The sequence below is a fragment of the Carcharhinus amblyrhynchos genome, chromosome 25, assembly GCF_965287045.1.
Source record: "Carcharhinus amblyrhynchos chromosome 25, sCarAmb.v2.hapA, whole genome shotgun sequence".
Lineage (NCBI taxonomy): Eukaryota > Metazoa > Chordata > Chondrichthyes > Carcharhiniformes > Carcharhinidae > Carcharhinus > Carcharhinus amblyrhynchos.
This window is the reverse complement of record NC_137348.1, coordinates 38,119,912-38,137,286: the sequence shown is the minus strand read 5'-3', so window position 1 is coordinate 38,137,286 and position 17,375 is coordinate 38,119,912. Positions and strand designations below refer to the sequence as shown.

The 17,375-nt window shown below is 46.0% G+C and overlaps 1 protein-coding gene across 1 annotated transcript in view; it reads left to right on the top strand.

The window, feature by feature from the left end:
* LOC145358122 (uncharacterized) overlaps nucleotides 1-15,998 on the top strand; it is a 78,351-nt gene extending 62,353 nt beyond the window's left edge. Inside the window, exons 8-11 of the mRNA XM_080211797.1 lie at nucleotides 1,923-2,630; nucleotides 11,944-12,063; nucleotides 13,364-13,533; nucleotides 15,868-15,998. Of these exons, the coding sequence (XP_080067923.1) occupies nucleotides 1,923-2,630; nucleotides 11,944-12,063; nucleotides 13,364-13,533; nucleotides 15,868-15,998 (1,129 nt within the window). The remainder of the gene's footprint in view (nucleotides 1-1,922; nucleotides 2,631-11,943; nucleotides 12,064-13,363; nucleotides 13,534-15,867) is intronic.
* The last annotated feature ends 1,377 nt before the right edge of the window (nucleotides 15,999-17,375 follow it).

Sequence of the window (17,375 nt, the reverse complement as noted above, 5' to 3'; positions counted from 1 at the left end):
GGTGGGTTTCCTCCGGGTGCTCTGGTTTCCTCCCACAGTCCAAAGATGTGCTGGTTAGGTGCATTGGCCATGCTAAATTCTCCCTCAGTGTACCCAAACAGGTGCTGGTGACTGTGTAAGTGTGGCGACTTACACAGTAACTTCATTGCAGTGTGAATGTAAGTCTACTTGTGACTAATAAATAAACCTTACTTCTACTTTTTACTATAGCTCTCAATGCCCTACCATTAACTGAGTAAGTCCTATCTTGGTTCAATCTACCAGAATGCATCACCTCACATTTATCTAAATTAAACTCCACCTGCCATTTGTCAGCCCACTGGCCAAATTGATCAAGATCCCACTGCAATCCTAGATAACATTCTTCATTTTCCACTATGCTACCAATCTTGGTGTCATTTGCAAACTTACTAACCATGCTGCCTAAATTCTCATCCAAATCTTAACATAAATGACAAATAACAGTGGACCCAGCACCAATCCCTGAGGCACATCATTGGTCACAGGCCTCCAGTTTGAAAAATAACTCTTTGCAACCACCCTCTGTCTTCTGTCATCAAGCCAATTTTGTATCCATTTGGCTACCTCACCCTGGATCCCATGTGATCTAACCTTATGTAACAACCTACCATGAGGTGCCTTGCTACAGTCCATGTAGACAACATCAACTGACTGCCCTCATCTACCTTCTTGGTTACCCCTTCAAAAAAACTCAATCAAATTTGCCCTCTTCTATCTGACTTTCAACCATAAACTTAGCAATATCTTGACCAGTCAAATTCAAGCTTCAAATGTGAAACAATGCTTGGCAATTAACTGTCAGTCTGCATGAACTGGTGCATTCTCCATGGCAACACCTCTACTAATCAGAGTGCATTTTTTAATTTCAAACAATGCTTGGCAATTAACTGCCAGTTCCCGTCAACTGGTGCATTCTCCATGGCAACATCTTTACCAATCAGAGTGCTTGTCAACCAATCAGCACTTCCTTTTCACACAGTATAAAGTACTTGTCTTCCCTTCATTGGTCTTCTTGTGATTGCCCTGATGAGTGGCTGATGAAAAGCTTTGATTAAAAACACCTTTTTTCAGCAAAACCTAGTTTAATAATGTATCGGAATAAAATTATTAGCTGATTGTAACTGAATTGGAAGCCCTGGGATACTTAAGTGGGGTAGAAATAAAAAGTTGAGTGGGGGAAGCTCTTGCATCTTGATGTGTGAGTTGTTCTTTCTAACCGTTACCTAGTGAATTATATCAAATTTGAAGTGTTGATAGTGTTCTACTCTGAGCTCAGTAGAAGTGTTATAATTTCACCAAACACCCAAAGAATTAACTTTCCCAGTTATTCTTGCTCTCCTTTGCAAAGGTTTTGAAATCAGTGACCAGTCAAGTTGAGTATAGAGTTTAGAAAGATCAAAAAGGATGGAACTTGCATTTTAAAAGCGCCTTTCACCACTTCTCCCAAAGTGCTTCCCAGCCAATGTAGGATGTCTGAATTGTAGTCGGGGGGTGGGAAATGTAATATCATATCTGAAGATGCTTCACAGACCTGAACAGTTGTCGGAGGGAGTTGGACGGTTGAAATCTAAAGTCAGGACAGGCGTGCAGGTTAGGTGGATTAGCCATGGGAAAAGTGTGGGGTTAGGGGCTAAGGCAGGGGGAGATGTCAGGCATAAGATACTCTGTCAGAGAGTTAGCGCAGACTCTGTGGGCCGAATGGTCACTTCCTGCACTGTTGGGATTCGATGAATGGAAATGTAAAGTGTTCCAAAGATTCTCTACTGCCATGGTGTAAGCTCGTAGATACTTCTGATGGGAGAAGGGAGGAGGTGTGAGGGTTAGATTCTGATCTAATCCTTGATGTTAAATATGAAATAGTGGTTGCTCTGAGTCTAGTTGTCCTTTGGTCTGTATTTTAGTTTGTTCGATGGTGATCAACGACTGTACGAGGGTCCGGAGTGCTGCTATCTTCTAACCGACGTCAAACTATGCAAAGAATACGCTTTCAGGCTCCATGTTTGCACCGAGGGGGATGACGGGCTCTACAGTGATGTTACCACGGTGACTGTCGAAGAGTCGGTGCCAAGCTGCCCACTTGACTTCCGAGTGATCGGCTGCACGCCAACCCAGCTGAAGCTGGCGTGGGCCCCGCCATCGGAGCCCAATGGTGTTATTAAATGTTACACGGTGTACAGGGGTGACACCGTGATTGAGTCCACCATGGCACGCAGCTGCATAGTCAGCGGCCTGACCCCCTCCAGATCCTACCGCTTCCACGTCTGCGCCTGCACGAGCAAGGGGAAGGGCGAGAAGTCCTCCCTCGCGGCGAGCACGGCCGACCCCGGCAACCACGCCCCGAGTAAGCTGACCCTCAACGTGCTGGGCCGCAACGAGATGTTCATCACCTGGGACGTGCCGGAGGTGCCCCTGGGACGCCTGTTCAACTTTGAACTCTGCGTGAATGGGAAGGTGGTGTACCTGGGGCCCGATCGCTCCTTCACAGCAAGGCGCCTGACTGCAAACACCGAGTATACCTGCACGGTCAGCGCCATCACGAGCGAAGGGAAATGCGAAAGTAAGCCAATAATGAAGAAGACCGCCAAGGATGAATATGTAAATACAACCAGGTACGCTGTTACTTATTGCACCAATCCCTAAACGGTAATTTTTTAATATATTCATTCGTGGGGCCTGGGCGTCACTGGCTGGCCAGAATTTATTGCCCATCGCTTGTTGCCCTTGGTCAGAAGGCAATTGAGAGTCAACCATATTGCTGTGGCTCTGGAGTCACATGTAGGCCAGACCAGGTAAAGACGGCAGATTTCCTTCCCGAAAGGACATTAGTGAACCGGATGGGTTTTTCTGCCAATCGACAATGGTTTTGTGGTCATCGGTAGATTCTTAATTCTAGATTTTTTTTTGTGTGTTCAAGTTCCACCACTCGCAACGGCGGGATTTGAACCCTGGTCCCCAGACCATATGCTGAGTTTATGGATTAATAGTCTAGTGATAATACCACAAGGCCATCGCCTCCCCTTATATTGGATTGTTTCAGAGTTTTGCTTTGTAAAAGAGAGAAATTGCCCCTCTGGATCCTTTTGTATCTCTCCCCTTAAACCTATGCCCTCTAGTTTTAAACTCCCCTAACTGTGGGAAAAGATGTTGACTATCTAGATGAGCTATGCCCCTCGTTATTTTATAGACCTCTATAAAATCACTCTTAATCCTCCTATGCTCGAGGGAAAAAAAGTCCCAGTCTCTCCAGCTTCTCCTTGTATAACTCAAACCATCAAGTCCCAGGAGCATTCTAGCAAATGCTTTCTGCTCTCGTTCTAGTTTAATAATACCCTTTCTATAATAGGGTGACCAGAACTGCAAACAGTATTCCAAGTGTCACCTTACCAATGTCTTGTACAACTTCAACAAGACGTCCCAACTCCTGTATTCAATGTTTTAGAAGCGTAGAACTAGAGTAACAGAGATAGACGGTGTGCTGGGGGAAGCCTGCAAGAAGTCTTGAGAGTGCGCGATTCGATTATTCTGTAAACGTGAGTCATAGAACATAGTCCTGTGGACTGCAGTGGAGTAAATGGTTGGATGTGAAAATTGCAGGCACTTTGAATGTAAAAGTGGTGCTAAATATTCAACTCTCCCTTTCGGGTCTACTGTTTTTACAGATGCCTTTATTTTCCTGCCCGGATAAGCCAGCCGACCACTCCTCTGCCAACCAAAGCTGTTTGTGAACCGGTTGGACGGCTCAGGAGGTCCAGAACCCAGCCAGGAATTCCGAAAGAACAATCTCCCGGCAAAACGCACAGAGCTCACCTAACCCTAAGCAAAGGGAATCTAAATGGAATCCATAAGCAGAGAGATGATGATGTAACGTCCAAAACCATCTCACGACACAAGTACCGGCCTTGACTCCAACATGCTTTGTAGTAATTTTGTGCGACTGAACTGCTTTGAAAGCTTTTCATTTCCTATTTCATCTGTAATAATATTATTAGCAAAAGATAAAGAGAGTTGAATAGATTTCTTTGAAAGGTCCTTTGTCACTTGCAGTGTGCTGTACTTGTGTGCAGATGTTGCTGGTCAAAAGACCCGAGCCACTTGTGTGACAGTGAGATCAGCTGTAACAAACACGCCATGATTGTAGAACTTTTTATTTTGACATGACGATGGCTACGAGCAACCAGTCTTGGGGCCAATGTAGATTGGCGTCCCTGTTTGCTACTTTTCCCTGTCTTAAAAGGAAATGACGTGGCGCATGTGATCAACGAGATGGGCCCCGGTTGAAGTGACCTAATGGTGTGTCCACCTATTTGTCCTGCAAGGTATCAGTGCTGCTGGAAGCCCTGTGCAGAAGGACTTCCCCATTCTCAGGAATATGGCTCCTTTCTCTATTAACCTGCCTTTCTAGGTTGCTTATGACCCACCTGAATCTCAAAGGGGACATAAAAGGTGGAAGTACCACATGTGACTGAGCTAGCCCACAACAGAAGGCAAAAAAAACCCAAACTTATAGAACAGAAGGCAAAAGCCTAACCACTCTCATAATGCTGTGTCGAAGCGGAGGCGATGGCCTGGTAGTATTATCGCTAGACTATTAATCCAGAAACTCAGTGAATGTTCTGGAGACGCAGATTCAAATCCCACCACGGCAGATGGTGGAATTTGAATTCAGTAAAAGCATCTGGGATTAAGAATCTATTTCTGACCATGAAACCATTATCGATTGTCGGAAAAACCCATCTGGTTCACTTTAGGAAAGGAAATCTGCCGTCCTTAACTGATCTGGCCTACATGTGACTCTAGAACCACAACAATGTTGTTGAGTCTCATTTGCCCTTTTGAAATGGCCTAGGAGCCATTTAATTTAAGGACAACTCGGGATGGGCAATAAATGCTGATGTGGAGATGCCGGCGTTGGACTGGGGTAAACACAGTAAGAAGTCTCACAACACCAGGTTAGAGTCCAACAAGTTTATTTGATAGTAAACCCACAAGCTTTCGGAAACGGTGTGCCTTCGTCAGGTGGGTGCAAAGTTCTGCTCAGAGAAAGGCATATAACGACACACACAGTTTACAGAATACCGATTAGAATGCAAGATAGCTATCTCCATTCACATTGTCTGCATCTATAAGACTTGAACAGCAGGTTCGCTGTAAAGACTCACATTCTAATCAGTATTCTGTAAACTGTGTGTGACTTTATATGTCCTTCTCTGATCAGAACCTTGCACATACCTGACGAACACCGTTTCCAAAAGCTTGTGGGATTACTATCAAATAAACTGGTTGGACTCTAACCTGGTGTTGGGAGACTTCTTACAATAAACGCTGGCCAGCCAGCAAAGCCCATGTCCCATGAATGAAAAGAAAAGTGACTAGGTACTCAATTTTAGTTTTAGTCTACCTTCACACCTACATCATTATTCCCTTTAGGAAGCAGTGGGAGGTTCCCTGAACTAATTACCAACCCATTATAAAAGTTCCTTCTGTGGCCAGAACATCCTGATGTCAGGCTTGAACCCGGAGCTTCTGATTGAGAGGTAGGGGGCGCTACCACTGTACCTACCACAAGACCTCCTCGTGTTGTCAACGCGCTGACAAGTGTTCAGTAAGGTCCAGAACTTTGTACAAGTACCTATCCTTTGTGAAATTTACTTGACTTTTCTGAATCCAGGTCAAATAACACAATCCCAGTCCACGCAGCCATTTCACTATGCAATCTACCCTGACTTGAGGGGATGGAAGGAAGGGCCTGTGATTGTGGCGTGTAATTGAGTTCTTCTGCAGAGGACTTGCTAACAGATCCAGAGAGCAAGTGGCATTGACAGAGTAACCAGTGACCATGTAGAAAGTGTTATCTATGAACAGGTACCAGTCTATCGCAGGCTGGAATCTAAATGTGATACACCTTATTCAGCGTCACACTTTCTATATTTCGGTGTAGCCTCTACTTGCAGTTTGTGTTTTTAATAAACATCTTAATTTTTCAAAAAATGCCCTGAATGTGTTGGGACGTTCTTTACAGTAGTGATTGAGGGTGGCCAGTGAAAGAGCTTACTGTGGCTGAGGGAGAACAGTTGTGTATTGAGTTGGTCTTGGGCCAGTGGAGTTGAGCTGTGTCAGTACTACTTGATGGTAAGTTACAGGCTGGCACTATATTCTCCAAACGGTAAGTGTTCCATTGCTGTGGGTTGTCAGGATGAGGCGTGGCATCCACGGAAGGTGCATTCTTGGGGAAAGACAAAGGAAAAACTGCTGTCCAAACTGAGAAGTCGCAGACCTCCTGGTAACTGTGCCAATGTCATTCACGGGCCAATGTGGCCATTGTGCTGCCCACCTACCCCTTTTATCATATGATTGGTGTATGGCGTGGTGGAAATTGGAAGCAAAGAGAAAAACATAGAGCTCGATTCTCCAGCCATGCTCGCCTCAAAACCGGAGGAACCCGTCCAGGTCAATGGACCTTTTCATGGGTCTGCCCTCTGCCTGCTCCGATTCCCATAGTGGGCAGGACAGGAGAATTCCGGCCAGAGAATTTTTGATTCTGATGATGAATTAAAAAAACATTGAATGAATGAAATGTTTGTGATGAAGGGAGCTGGAGAGAAATTGCAAAATTCTCTCTGCATCTGCGGTTTGCTGCACAGATCCTCTGATCATAGCTAAGCCAATCAGCCCTCTCTCTGCTCATAGCTGATCCCTCTGTCTACTAAACCTACAGGGCCTCTCTCTGCGCGTTGCTGACCTTTCAGGGCTTCTGAATGTCTTGTCACTGCTCCCAGTTCTTAGCTTCTCTCTCTTACCTCCCTATGTTTGGCATGGTGGCACAGTGGTTAGCACTGGTGCCTCACAATGCCAAGGACCTGGGTTCGATTCTCGGCTTGGGTCACTGTCTGTGCGGAGTCTGTACATTCTCCCTGTGTCTGCGTGGGTTTCCTCCTACAGTCCGAAAGACGTGCTGGTTGGGTGCATTGGCCATGATAAATTTTCCCTCCGTGTACCCGAACAGGCGCCGGATTATGGTGACTAGGGGATCTTCACAATAACTTCATTGCAGTGTTAATGTAAACCTATTTGTGACACTAACAAATTTCTTCAATAACAGAGTTGATTTTCACGATAAAATGAAGAACATTCTTTCTCCGTTCCTATATATCAACCTCAAAAGTTCACAAACATTGATTAACCGTTTCAGTGAGAGTTAATGCAAGTATAGCCCTGAGGAGAGGCCTATACTATATGGTGGAAGCTTTCCATCTCTGAAGATAAGTGTTTATACCACAATGTGTGAAGCATCGCCTGCTGTGATCATGGAGCTCCACTCGGGCATTGCAGTCCCTCATATTTGCTCAGCAGAAGATAGTGGAATGAGACACCCCCCCCCCCCCCCACTTCCCCGCCCCCTCCCCTCCCCTCCCCTCACCAGTGTGATGTCACATCAGCGGGGTTTACAACTGGTCCTGATGAACAGAGAAGTAGTCAACAGGACCTGTGGGGGGTGGGCGGGGGGGGGCGCATAAGTAAGCACAACCCCCTAAGGGAGACCAGAGCTCTGGCAGTGTCCTGTGCCAGCACGTCCAGGGGGCAGTGCAGGGGAGGATTCCTGGGTGGGGGAGGATTCTGTGTCCGTGGCAGGGACGGGTTCCATGACCAGTGGGGTCTCTGCGGGTTGAGGCGGTGGGGGGGGGGTTCCATGTCTGTGGAGGGGAAGGTTCATTGTGTTTGGGGAATAGGGAGGAGTGTGCCAATTTGTGCACAGCAAGATCCCACAAAGAATACTGAATTAATGATCTGTTAATCTGTTTCAGTTATCTCAGTTGAGGGATAAGTAAAGCTAAAAGTTCGAAGTTTATTTATTAGTGTGACTAGTAAGCTTACATTAACATTGTAATGGAGTTGCTGTGAAAATCCCCTAGTCGCCACACTCCGGAGCCTGTTCGGGTACACGGACAGAATTTAACATGGCCAGTGCACCTAATCAGCATGTCTTTTGGACTGTGGGAGGAAACCGGAGCACCCGGAGGAAACCCATGCAGACACAGGGAGAATGTGCAGACTCCGTGCAAAAACTGATCCAACGTTTGAAGAGGCCAGTGAGAATTTCTAATACGATCTTTCTTGCCGCAGGTCCCTGCAAGAAATATATTTCACCCCAACTCCTCTCCAGCATATATATAGAGTTGAATGTCACAGGATTGATGAAATTGTTCTGTCAAATTACTAGTCACCTCCATTTAAATGGGCTCCGTTATCAGACTCATTAGCTGTGATAAAGGAGCTCATTCCGCTTGAACACTATTCATTTTGTTGCTACTTCACCTGTGATTTAGAGCTTAGTGCAGCCTAAGATTACGTTCAGTATACACTGGGAGAGTTTGAATTTCAGATCTATTGGGTTGGATTTTCCAACACTTCTCGCCAGCATGATCTTCCGGTCAGGCTAATGGCGACCACCCCCCCCCCCCCGCCTCTATTTCTGTGGTAGGTTCCCCAGAATCGAAGGGTGCAGTAATCCCAGAGACATCCTGCTTTCCAATGTGGAGTGCCATAAGCATAGACAAGGGTCATGGGTGGAAGAGGGGACTCACAATGTTGAAATGGCGGCGCGGGCTCGTTGCGCCGAAGGGCCTGTTTCCTGTGCTGTGTTGTTCTTTGTTGGTGGGTCTGGAAAATCCTATGTCCAGTCAATGGCGTGCCACCTCCACTGCTGGAAACATTCCACGGGGAAGGGCCTGAAAATCCGTACCCATTATGTTTTAAGACTCTGGAGTGGGGCTTGTACACCGAGCCTTCTGACTCCGAGACCCATTGCTAAGCAAACTAGGCTGCTGCGAATATATTGAGAAGGATGTTTGCCATTTTGGGGAGATTATGAATGTTGATTAAATTTAGAGGTTCAGGAGGAGATAAGCAGATACATGTGATGTGTTGTATGTTGGGGTTTGGGGCGTGGACTGCCTCTTTAAAAGTACAGGTCAGGTGACCTTTGAGCTATTAGCTCCGCCCAGTATGGGGACCCTGTTCGGCAGGACTGTGAATGAGAGCACACCTTCAATAGAGAGCTCCCAATATTGAAATATTCTCACCTACCTTGTGATTCTTTATGCCCCTTAGTCTACAGAGGCAAACATAATACTATCTCTGACATTCACTTGTGGGCTAAATTGCCATTTATTGCTCTAGACTTTACCTTGGGGTTGAATCCCAGTCATCACCACCATTTAATCTGATTAAGGCACAGCTTGATTTCATTTAATTTGTATTTGATTTGATTTATTATTGTCACATGTATTAGTATATAGTGTAAAGCATTGCTTCTTACACACTATACAGACAAGGCATACCATTCACAGAGAAGGAAAGGATGTAGCGTTACAGTCATGGCTAGTGTGTTGACAAAGATCAAATTAGTGCGAGGTAGGTCCATTCAAAAGTCAGCAGGGAAGAAGCTGTTCTTGAGTTGGTTGATATGTGATCTTTTGTATCTTTTTGCTGACAGAAGAAGGTGGAAGAGGTCTTTGTTTAATTGTCTTTGTCTTTGTCTGGGGTCCTAAATTATGCTGGTTGTTTTTCCGAGGCAGTGGGAAGTATAGACAGAGTCAGTGAATGGGGGGCTGGTTTGCGTGATGGAGTGGGCTTGCAGTCTTGGACAGAGTTGGAGCCATTCCAAGCTGTGATATATCCAGAAAGCATGCTCTCTATGGTGCATCTGTAGAAGTTGGTGAGAGTCATAGCTGACACGCCAAATTTCCTTAGTCTTCTGAGAAAGTAGAGGCATTAGCGGGCTTTCTTAATTATAATGTTGGCATGGGGGGACCAGAATGGGTTGTTGGTTGGTACAGTTTACTACAATCACCCAGATGGAGGCAGCTTTTCTCCTCTTGATAGCAAAACAGCACCCTGTGCTGGAAGCGCGTCTGTCTGTATTGGATGGTAACAAAAGTGGCTTTGCCTGAAGTGGCATATATTGTCAGGCAGTCCACTCACGCGCATCGAGGCTGAAGTATGAATAATGGCCAGTTAATGTGTCGTTGGAGGGACGATCATTAGTTGTAGAACAGAACGCAGTGAAGAGATGCAATCTTCAGGAGAGGAGAGTGATCTCCAGGGAGAATGATAAGGAGCTTTGAAAGTAATAGGTAATTCTCCTTTTGTAGGATGCAGGGCCAGGGGGCAAAGGAAATGAACAAGAAAATCGTCTTTCCAGGGCTACACTGGGGTAATAAATATAAAGAGTGTAAATAGACCAGCATGGGAAAGATAATCAGGTCAGCAAGTGAAATCCTGTGGTCAGCTGATAGATTTGAGGGAATACGCTCAAAATGCGTTGGATACTTTCTGAACAAGATAATCCTTCAGGCGCAATATTTTAAAATAACTGATCAGTCATTGGATTACAGTACACGGTGGCACAGTGATTAGCACTGCTGCCTCACAGCACCAGGACCCGGATTCGATTCTGGGCTTTGATCACTGTCTGTGTGGAGTTTGCATGTTCTCCCCATGTCTGCGTGGGTTTTCTCCAGTTGCTCCAGTTTCCTCCCACAGTAGCATCATTGCAGTGTTAATGTAAGCCTACTTGTGACACTAATAAATAAATTTTTAAAAAATGTAGAAAGGAATTAAGACAAAATCAATGAAGAAATTGATCTGAAAGGTAAAGGAATATTCTAGTGGTAAAATGGATAAAGTTGAGCAAACAGCAGGACTGTCTTCTGATTTAACACAGTTAATCCATAGTTATCATCAGAGTATGTGCCCACAGAAACAGGGGACAGGACAGTGCCAAGAGCAGTATTGGTTGGGGTTTGTCAGGACACTGGGGCGCTGATCTGAAGGGGAAACCTGTTTGGATAAATTCCCTTTCTCAATCTAATGGAGCTCAGTCCAGCTGGAAACAATGGAGAATAAGCCTGAGAGACCCGCTGACGATCAGAAAGCCAGGATTAAAGAGAGTAAAACAGTGGAGAGACTGCACCTAAGCTGGGAGCTTCGGTGAATCTGCCACAGGAAGAAAAAGAGGCGAGATTCTCCGGCCTCCTGGCCCGCGTGTTTGCCGTCAGCGGGAGAAGGTGTGTTGTTGGGTAGCTGTAGGGTTCTCTGGTTCTGCTGCTCTCAATGAGAAATCCCATTGATGTCACTCCATTCCGGCGGGAAAGCTGTGGACGGGGGTGGGCTGCTGGCAGGATGGGAGAATCCCATCGGCATGAACTGCCGGAGAATTCTGGCCATTGGCTGCCTCCCCAAAAGTGCTTTAAAGCCAATGAAGTAATTGTTTAAGTGCGGTCATTGTTGTCAATATAGGGAACACAGCAACCACTTTACGCACAGCAAGATCCCACAGCCAGCAATGTGATTATTACAAGATAATTTGTTGTTATGATGCTGGTTGAGGGATGCATTTTGTCCAGGGAGGACTCACCTGCTCTCCTTCAGAATAATGCCATGGGATCTTTAACATCCATCTGAGAGGGGCTATTTTGAACCTTTTACCTGAAAGGTGACATTCCCAAAACCACAGCATTCCTTCAGCACTGACACTGGTGTGTCAGCCTTGATTTTCATAGAAGCTTAGAATCTCAGAAGGAGGCCATTCAGCCTATTGAACTTGCACTGCTACCCAGGATCTATCCCCATAACTCCATGTATTTATCCTGCTAATCCCCCTGCCACTAAGGGGCAATTTAGCATGGCCAATCCACCTAACCCACATATCTTGGGACTGTGGGAGGAAACTGGAGCACCCGGAGGAAACCCACACTGACACGGGGAGAATGTGCAGACTCCACACAAATAGTGACCGAGGCCAGAAATGAACCCGAGTTCCTGGTGTCGCGAGGCAGCGGTGCTAACCACTGTGCCACCGTGCTGCTCTGGCAGAATAAAGTGGGGGATTTTTCTCCCACTTTGTGGTGTGTTTTGTGGCAGGGAGAAGGAGCTTGCTGATCTTATGGTGCCACCATTGTCACCGGACTTCCCCGATGAATGTACCCCTTGCTGCCTGGAAACCCGCAAGATCCCGCCGGCGAGAACTGGAGAACATTTCCGGTGATTATATCCACCAAGGGACAGAATAAAGTGGACACCAAGCTGTGGGATTGATAGTCCAATTGGAAGTCATAGGGAAAACTTTTCCAAAGCTTGCGGTCTAATTTGCCTCAAGAAATGTGTTTAGTTCATGTTGCTTTTAGTTTGCTTGTTTTTTAAAAAAACTTGTTAAATTCTGTCATGTGATTTTTTCCAGTCAGTCGCTGGAAATTCAAATACCTTTTTAATTTTTTAAAAATTTTGCTTAAATGTCTGCAAAGATTGGAAGAGTGTTGGATAAATGCCATTTGAAGTTATGGCCCTGACAGTAAGATGGAGACGTTGAGGTGAAAGTTCAGTCTTACATGGGAAACCCTCAAAGTATTTCAGTCATTCTGTCAGTGGCTTTTTAACTCAGCCTGGTTATTAGCATGTTACCGACAGGTATGGGTCTAACAGTGCAGGAGTGGGCATGATGACAAGGTGGCACGGTGGCACAGTGGTTAGCACCGCTGCCTCACAGCGCCAGGGACCCGGGTTCAATTCCAGTCTCGGGCCACCGTCTGTGTGGGGTTTCCACATTCACCCCGTGCCTGCGTGGGTTTCCTCCAGCAGCCTAAAGATGCACAGGTTAGGTGGATTGACCATACTAAATTGGCCCTTAGTGTCCAGGGGACTAGCTAGGATAAACGAATGGGGTTACGGGGAAAGGGCCTGAGTGGGATTGTTGTTGGTGCAGTCTTGTTGGGCCGCATGGCCTCCTTCTTCACTGTAGGGATTCTATGAGGAGTCACAGGAAGTGATTTAAAGAGCCAATTCAAAGATGCAACTTGGAGGTGTTTGGAAATGACAGGAGGAACTGTAACCATGAATTCCAAATGATCAAGGAGGCCCAGTTGCTGTCCAGTTAGGTGAGTGAGGACGTTATGGAGAAAGACTCCTATAGTGCTGCAGCGGAGGCATGACTAGAAGCACAGGGGGTCAGCACAAGGAGCATTTGTGCCACATTTCCTGAATACAATGCAGGTCAGGAAAGGTGTGTACGTTTGTATCCTTGCCTACAATCTGCCGTGTGCATCACCCCATCCCACTCTCAACCAGCCTGCTCAAACCTTCTTCAGCACATCTCACCTCCATCCACTTACCTTCCTGTCCACCCATCCCCTTCCCTTTCATTGCACTCCATCACATCTCCATCTGCCCAACCACTGCTGCTATTTAGTTAGGCCACTTGATGCCTCTCTGTGATAGTCACCCTCACTTCATCACTCAGGTGAACACATTTCATTATACACACCCCTCGATCCTTTCTTTCTCTCAGTGCAGGAGAAGAGGAAGAGAACCAGACGAGGGTCTTCCCTGATCCCATAGCTCACAAGGGCAGAGGAGATGGAGACAAGAGGCTTTCAGAATCTCTGGCCATTGGTGACAGGGAGACGGAGAGCTCCCGCATACCCGGTGACACAATTAAATATCAGCAGCCCACATTTGGTTTGATTTATTATTGTCATGTGTATTAGTATTCAGTGAAAAGTATTGTTTCTTGTACACTATACAGACAAAGCACACAGTTCATAGAGAAGGAGAGAGTGGAGAATGTAGTGTTAAAGGTATAGCTCGGGTGTAGAAAATGATCAACTGAATAAGAAGCTGTAATTGAGTTGGTTGGTACATGCTCTCAGACTTTTGCATCTTTTTCCAGACAGAAGAGAGTGGAAGAGAGAATGTCTGGGGTGCATGGGGTCCTTAATTATGCCGGCTGCTTTTCCAAGCAGTGGGAAGTGTAGACAGTGTCAATGGGTAGGAGGCTGGTTTGAGTGTTGGACTGGGCTTCATTCACGACCCTTTGTAGTTTCTTGCAGTCTTGGACAGAGCAGGAGCCATACCAAACTGTGATACAACCAGTAAGAATGCTTTCTATGGTGCATCTGTAAAAGTTGGTGAGAGTCATTGTGGTCATGCCAAATTTCCTTAGTCTTCTGAGAAAGTAGATTTCTTAATTATAGTGTCGGCATGGAGGGCCCAGGACAGGTTGTTGGTGATCTGAACACTTAAAAATCTGAAGGCCTCGACCATTTCTACTTCGTCCTCATTAATGTAGATAGAGGCATGCCCTCCACTACACTTCCTGAAGTCAATAACTATCTCCTTCGTTTTGCTGACATTGAGGGAGAGAATATTGTCGTCACACCTGTTCACTGTCCCATTTCTGTACTCCATCTCATCATTGAGATCCAACCCACAATGTTGGTGTCATTAGGAAACTTGAAAATCGAATTGGAGGGGAATTTGACCACGCTGTCATAGGTGTATAAGGAGTATAGTAGGGAGCTGAGAACACAATCTTGTGGGGCACTGGTGTTGAGGATGATCGCGGAGGAGGTGTTGTTGCCTATCCTTACTGATTGTGTTCTGTGAGTTAGGAAGTTCAGGATCTAGTCGCAGAGGGAGGAGCTGAGGCCCATAGAGTTTGGAGATGAATTTCTTGGGAATAATGCTATTTCCAGCTGGACTGTAGTCGATAAATAGGAGTCTGACATAGGTGTACTTGTTATCTAGGTGTTCCAGGGCTGAGTGCAGGGACAAGGAGATGGCGTCTGCTGTGGACCTGTTGTGATGGTAGGGGAACTGTAGTGGATCCAGGCAATCTGGGAGACCGGAATCGATTCGTGCCATGACTAATCTTTTGAAGCATTTCATAATGATAAATGTCACAGCCACCGGATGACACATTTCTCAGTCCCATTGAGTTGATTTCAACAACGACTGAAGCCAGATCACCTTCGTACTGATAAGCAGTAGCAGTTTACTTTTCCAGGATGAATTCCCATCTTTTCCCTCTGCCAGGGACTTCATGGGTACAGCAGTGGTCAATATACAATAGGGACAGCAATCCCTAAGAGGTACTGATACCATCAGAGGGGTGTAGACACAGCAGGCCAAATGACTTGCTTCTGTACTGTCACAATTCTGTTTAGAACATATAAAAAATATAAAAAAAACTCCTGTAGAGTATATAAACTCCTTTAGAATATGCAGCACCTTCATGTGGGATCACTAAGAGGGATGGTTCCCATGTAATGATTTGCACATTACAAGTGAGCAAGAGAAGAGGGTGGTGGGAAGGTGTGCAGCGGAGAATCCACATCTAGGGTGTCACAGCTCTCGCCAAACTCTGCTCGGCAGGACATGGACGCTGAACCCTCAGGACTGATTGTGGAACCTCTGATTAGAGGCAGACACTGCGTGATGCACTGCAGCCCTCCCAGTCACAGCAGCCACGGTTGCAGAGAGAAAAGAGATGTCAGCCTCAAGCATGAATGCATTGCTGTCACGATGATAACTTGTCCCAATGGGTAGAGTGGCCAATTTGGTGGAATGTCAAAAATAAATTCCTTGATCATGTCTGCGCACATTCTGGACGTCAACATATTTGTCACCTTGAATAGAACAGCAAGAGTGTGCAGAGAGAGAGAAAATATACACAGGAGAATGCAGCGAGAATGTTTAATGAAAAAAATACACTGGGTTAGAATCATAAAAGTGCAGAAAGAGGCCATTCGACCCATCGAGCCTGGACCAACAACAATCCCACCCAGGCCCAATCCCCATAAACCCATATACATACCCTGATAGTCCCCTGACACTAAGGGACAATTTAGCACAGCTAATCCACATGACCAGCACATCATTGCAGTGTGGGAGGAAACCAGAGCACCCGGAGGAAACCCACGCAGGCACAGGGAGAATGTGCAAACTCTACGCAGGCACTGACCCGAGGCTGGAATTGTGGTTGACTCTCAACTGCCCTCTGAAATAGTCCAGCAAGCCACTCAGTAGTAACAATGAAACCGAACAGACCACCTGGCATTGACCGAGGCATCGGAAAAGATAACGGCAAAACAAACAGCCCTGTTGACACTGCCAAGTCCTCCTTCCTAACATCGGTGGGCTAGCGCCAAAATTGGGAGAGCTGTCTCACAGATTAGCCAAGCAACAGCCTGACATAGTCATTCTCACGGAATCATACTTTACAGATAACACACCATGACCATTTCTGGATATGTCCTGCCCCACCAGCAGGACGGACCCAGCAGAGATGGCAGCACAGTGATATACAGTCAGGAGGGAGTTGTCCTGGGAGTCTTTAGCACTGACTCCGGACCCCATGAATTCTCATGGCTTCAGGTTAAGCATGGGCAAGGAAACCTCTCTCTGGGGACCATGTACTGTCCTCCTTCAGCTGACGAATCAATATTCCTCCACGTTGAACAAACAACACTTGGAAGAAGCACTGAGGGTGGCAAGGCACAAAATATACCCTGGGCGGAGGATTTCAATGTCCACCGCCAAGAGTGGCTTGGCAGCAGCACCACTGATGGGGCTGGCTGGGTCCTAAAGGTTATAAGTGCGAGACTGGATCTGCAGCAGATGGTGAAGGAACCAACAAGAGGAAATAACATGCTTGGCCTCACCCTGTAAATTGCATTAAACTTAGGGATTACTGCATTGTTCAAAGTTTATTTATTAGTGTCACAAGCAGGCCTACATTAACACTGCAATGAAGTTACTGTGAAAATCCCCTAGTTGCCACACTCTGGGAGAACTTAGCACCTAGCCAGCACATCTTTCAGGAGGTTAGTAGTCATGATGTAGTCATATGCTGGCGTTGGACTGGGGTAAACACAGTAAAAAGTCTGACAACGCCAGGTTTAAGTCCAACCGATTTATTTGATAGTAAATTCAATGTCAAAAAACTTTACTATCAAATAAATTGGCTGGACTTAAACCTGGCGCGGTCAGACTTTTTACTGGGGGAGGAAACTTGCACAGACACAGGAAGAACATGTCAATTCCACACAGTGACCCAAGCCAGGAATCGAACACAGGTCCCTGGCGCAGTGAGGTAGCAGTGCTAACCACTCTGCCACTGTGCCACCCTAGAAGAGCAGGGATTAATTGATCACTCAGTCACTAACAGCCTCAACACAAAGCTACGATGACAGAAACACATCCTTTGAGGGAGCATTATCCAAATAGCGTGGAAGGAGTTATTACTCATCTTGGAGATATTCAGTCGGGAGAACTTAAACAAAGTAAAGATTGAGTAATATGTACATGATGAATAGACGTGTGAATATTAATCCCAGGCTTATTCGTGGGCAATTAGCTTCTTCACTATTTGAGAAACATTTCTACAGTATGTGAAATTTCAACTGGCCCTGCATGCTGTAATTTTCACATCATGCCAGTAAGAGGAGCTGCTGTATTTAGAATGTGCATAAACAGTGTGAAGGGGAAATAGAGGACCCCATCGCTGACACATGATAACT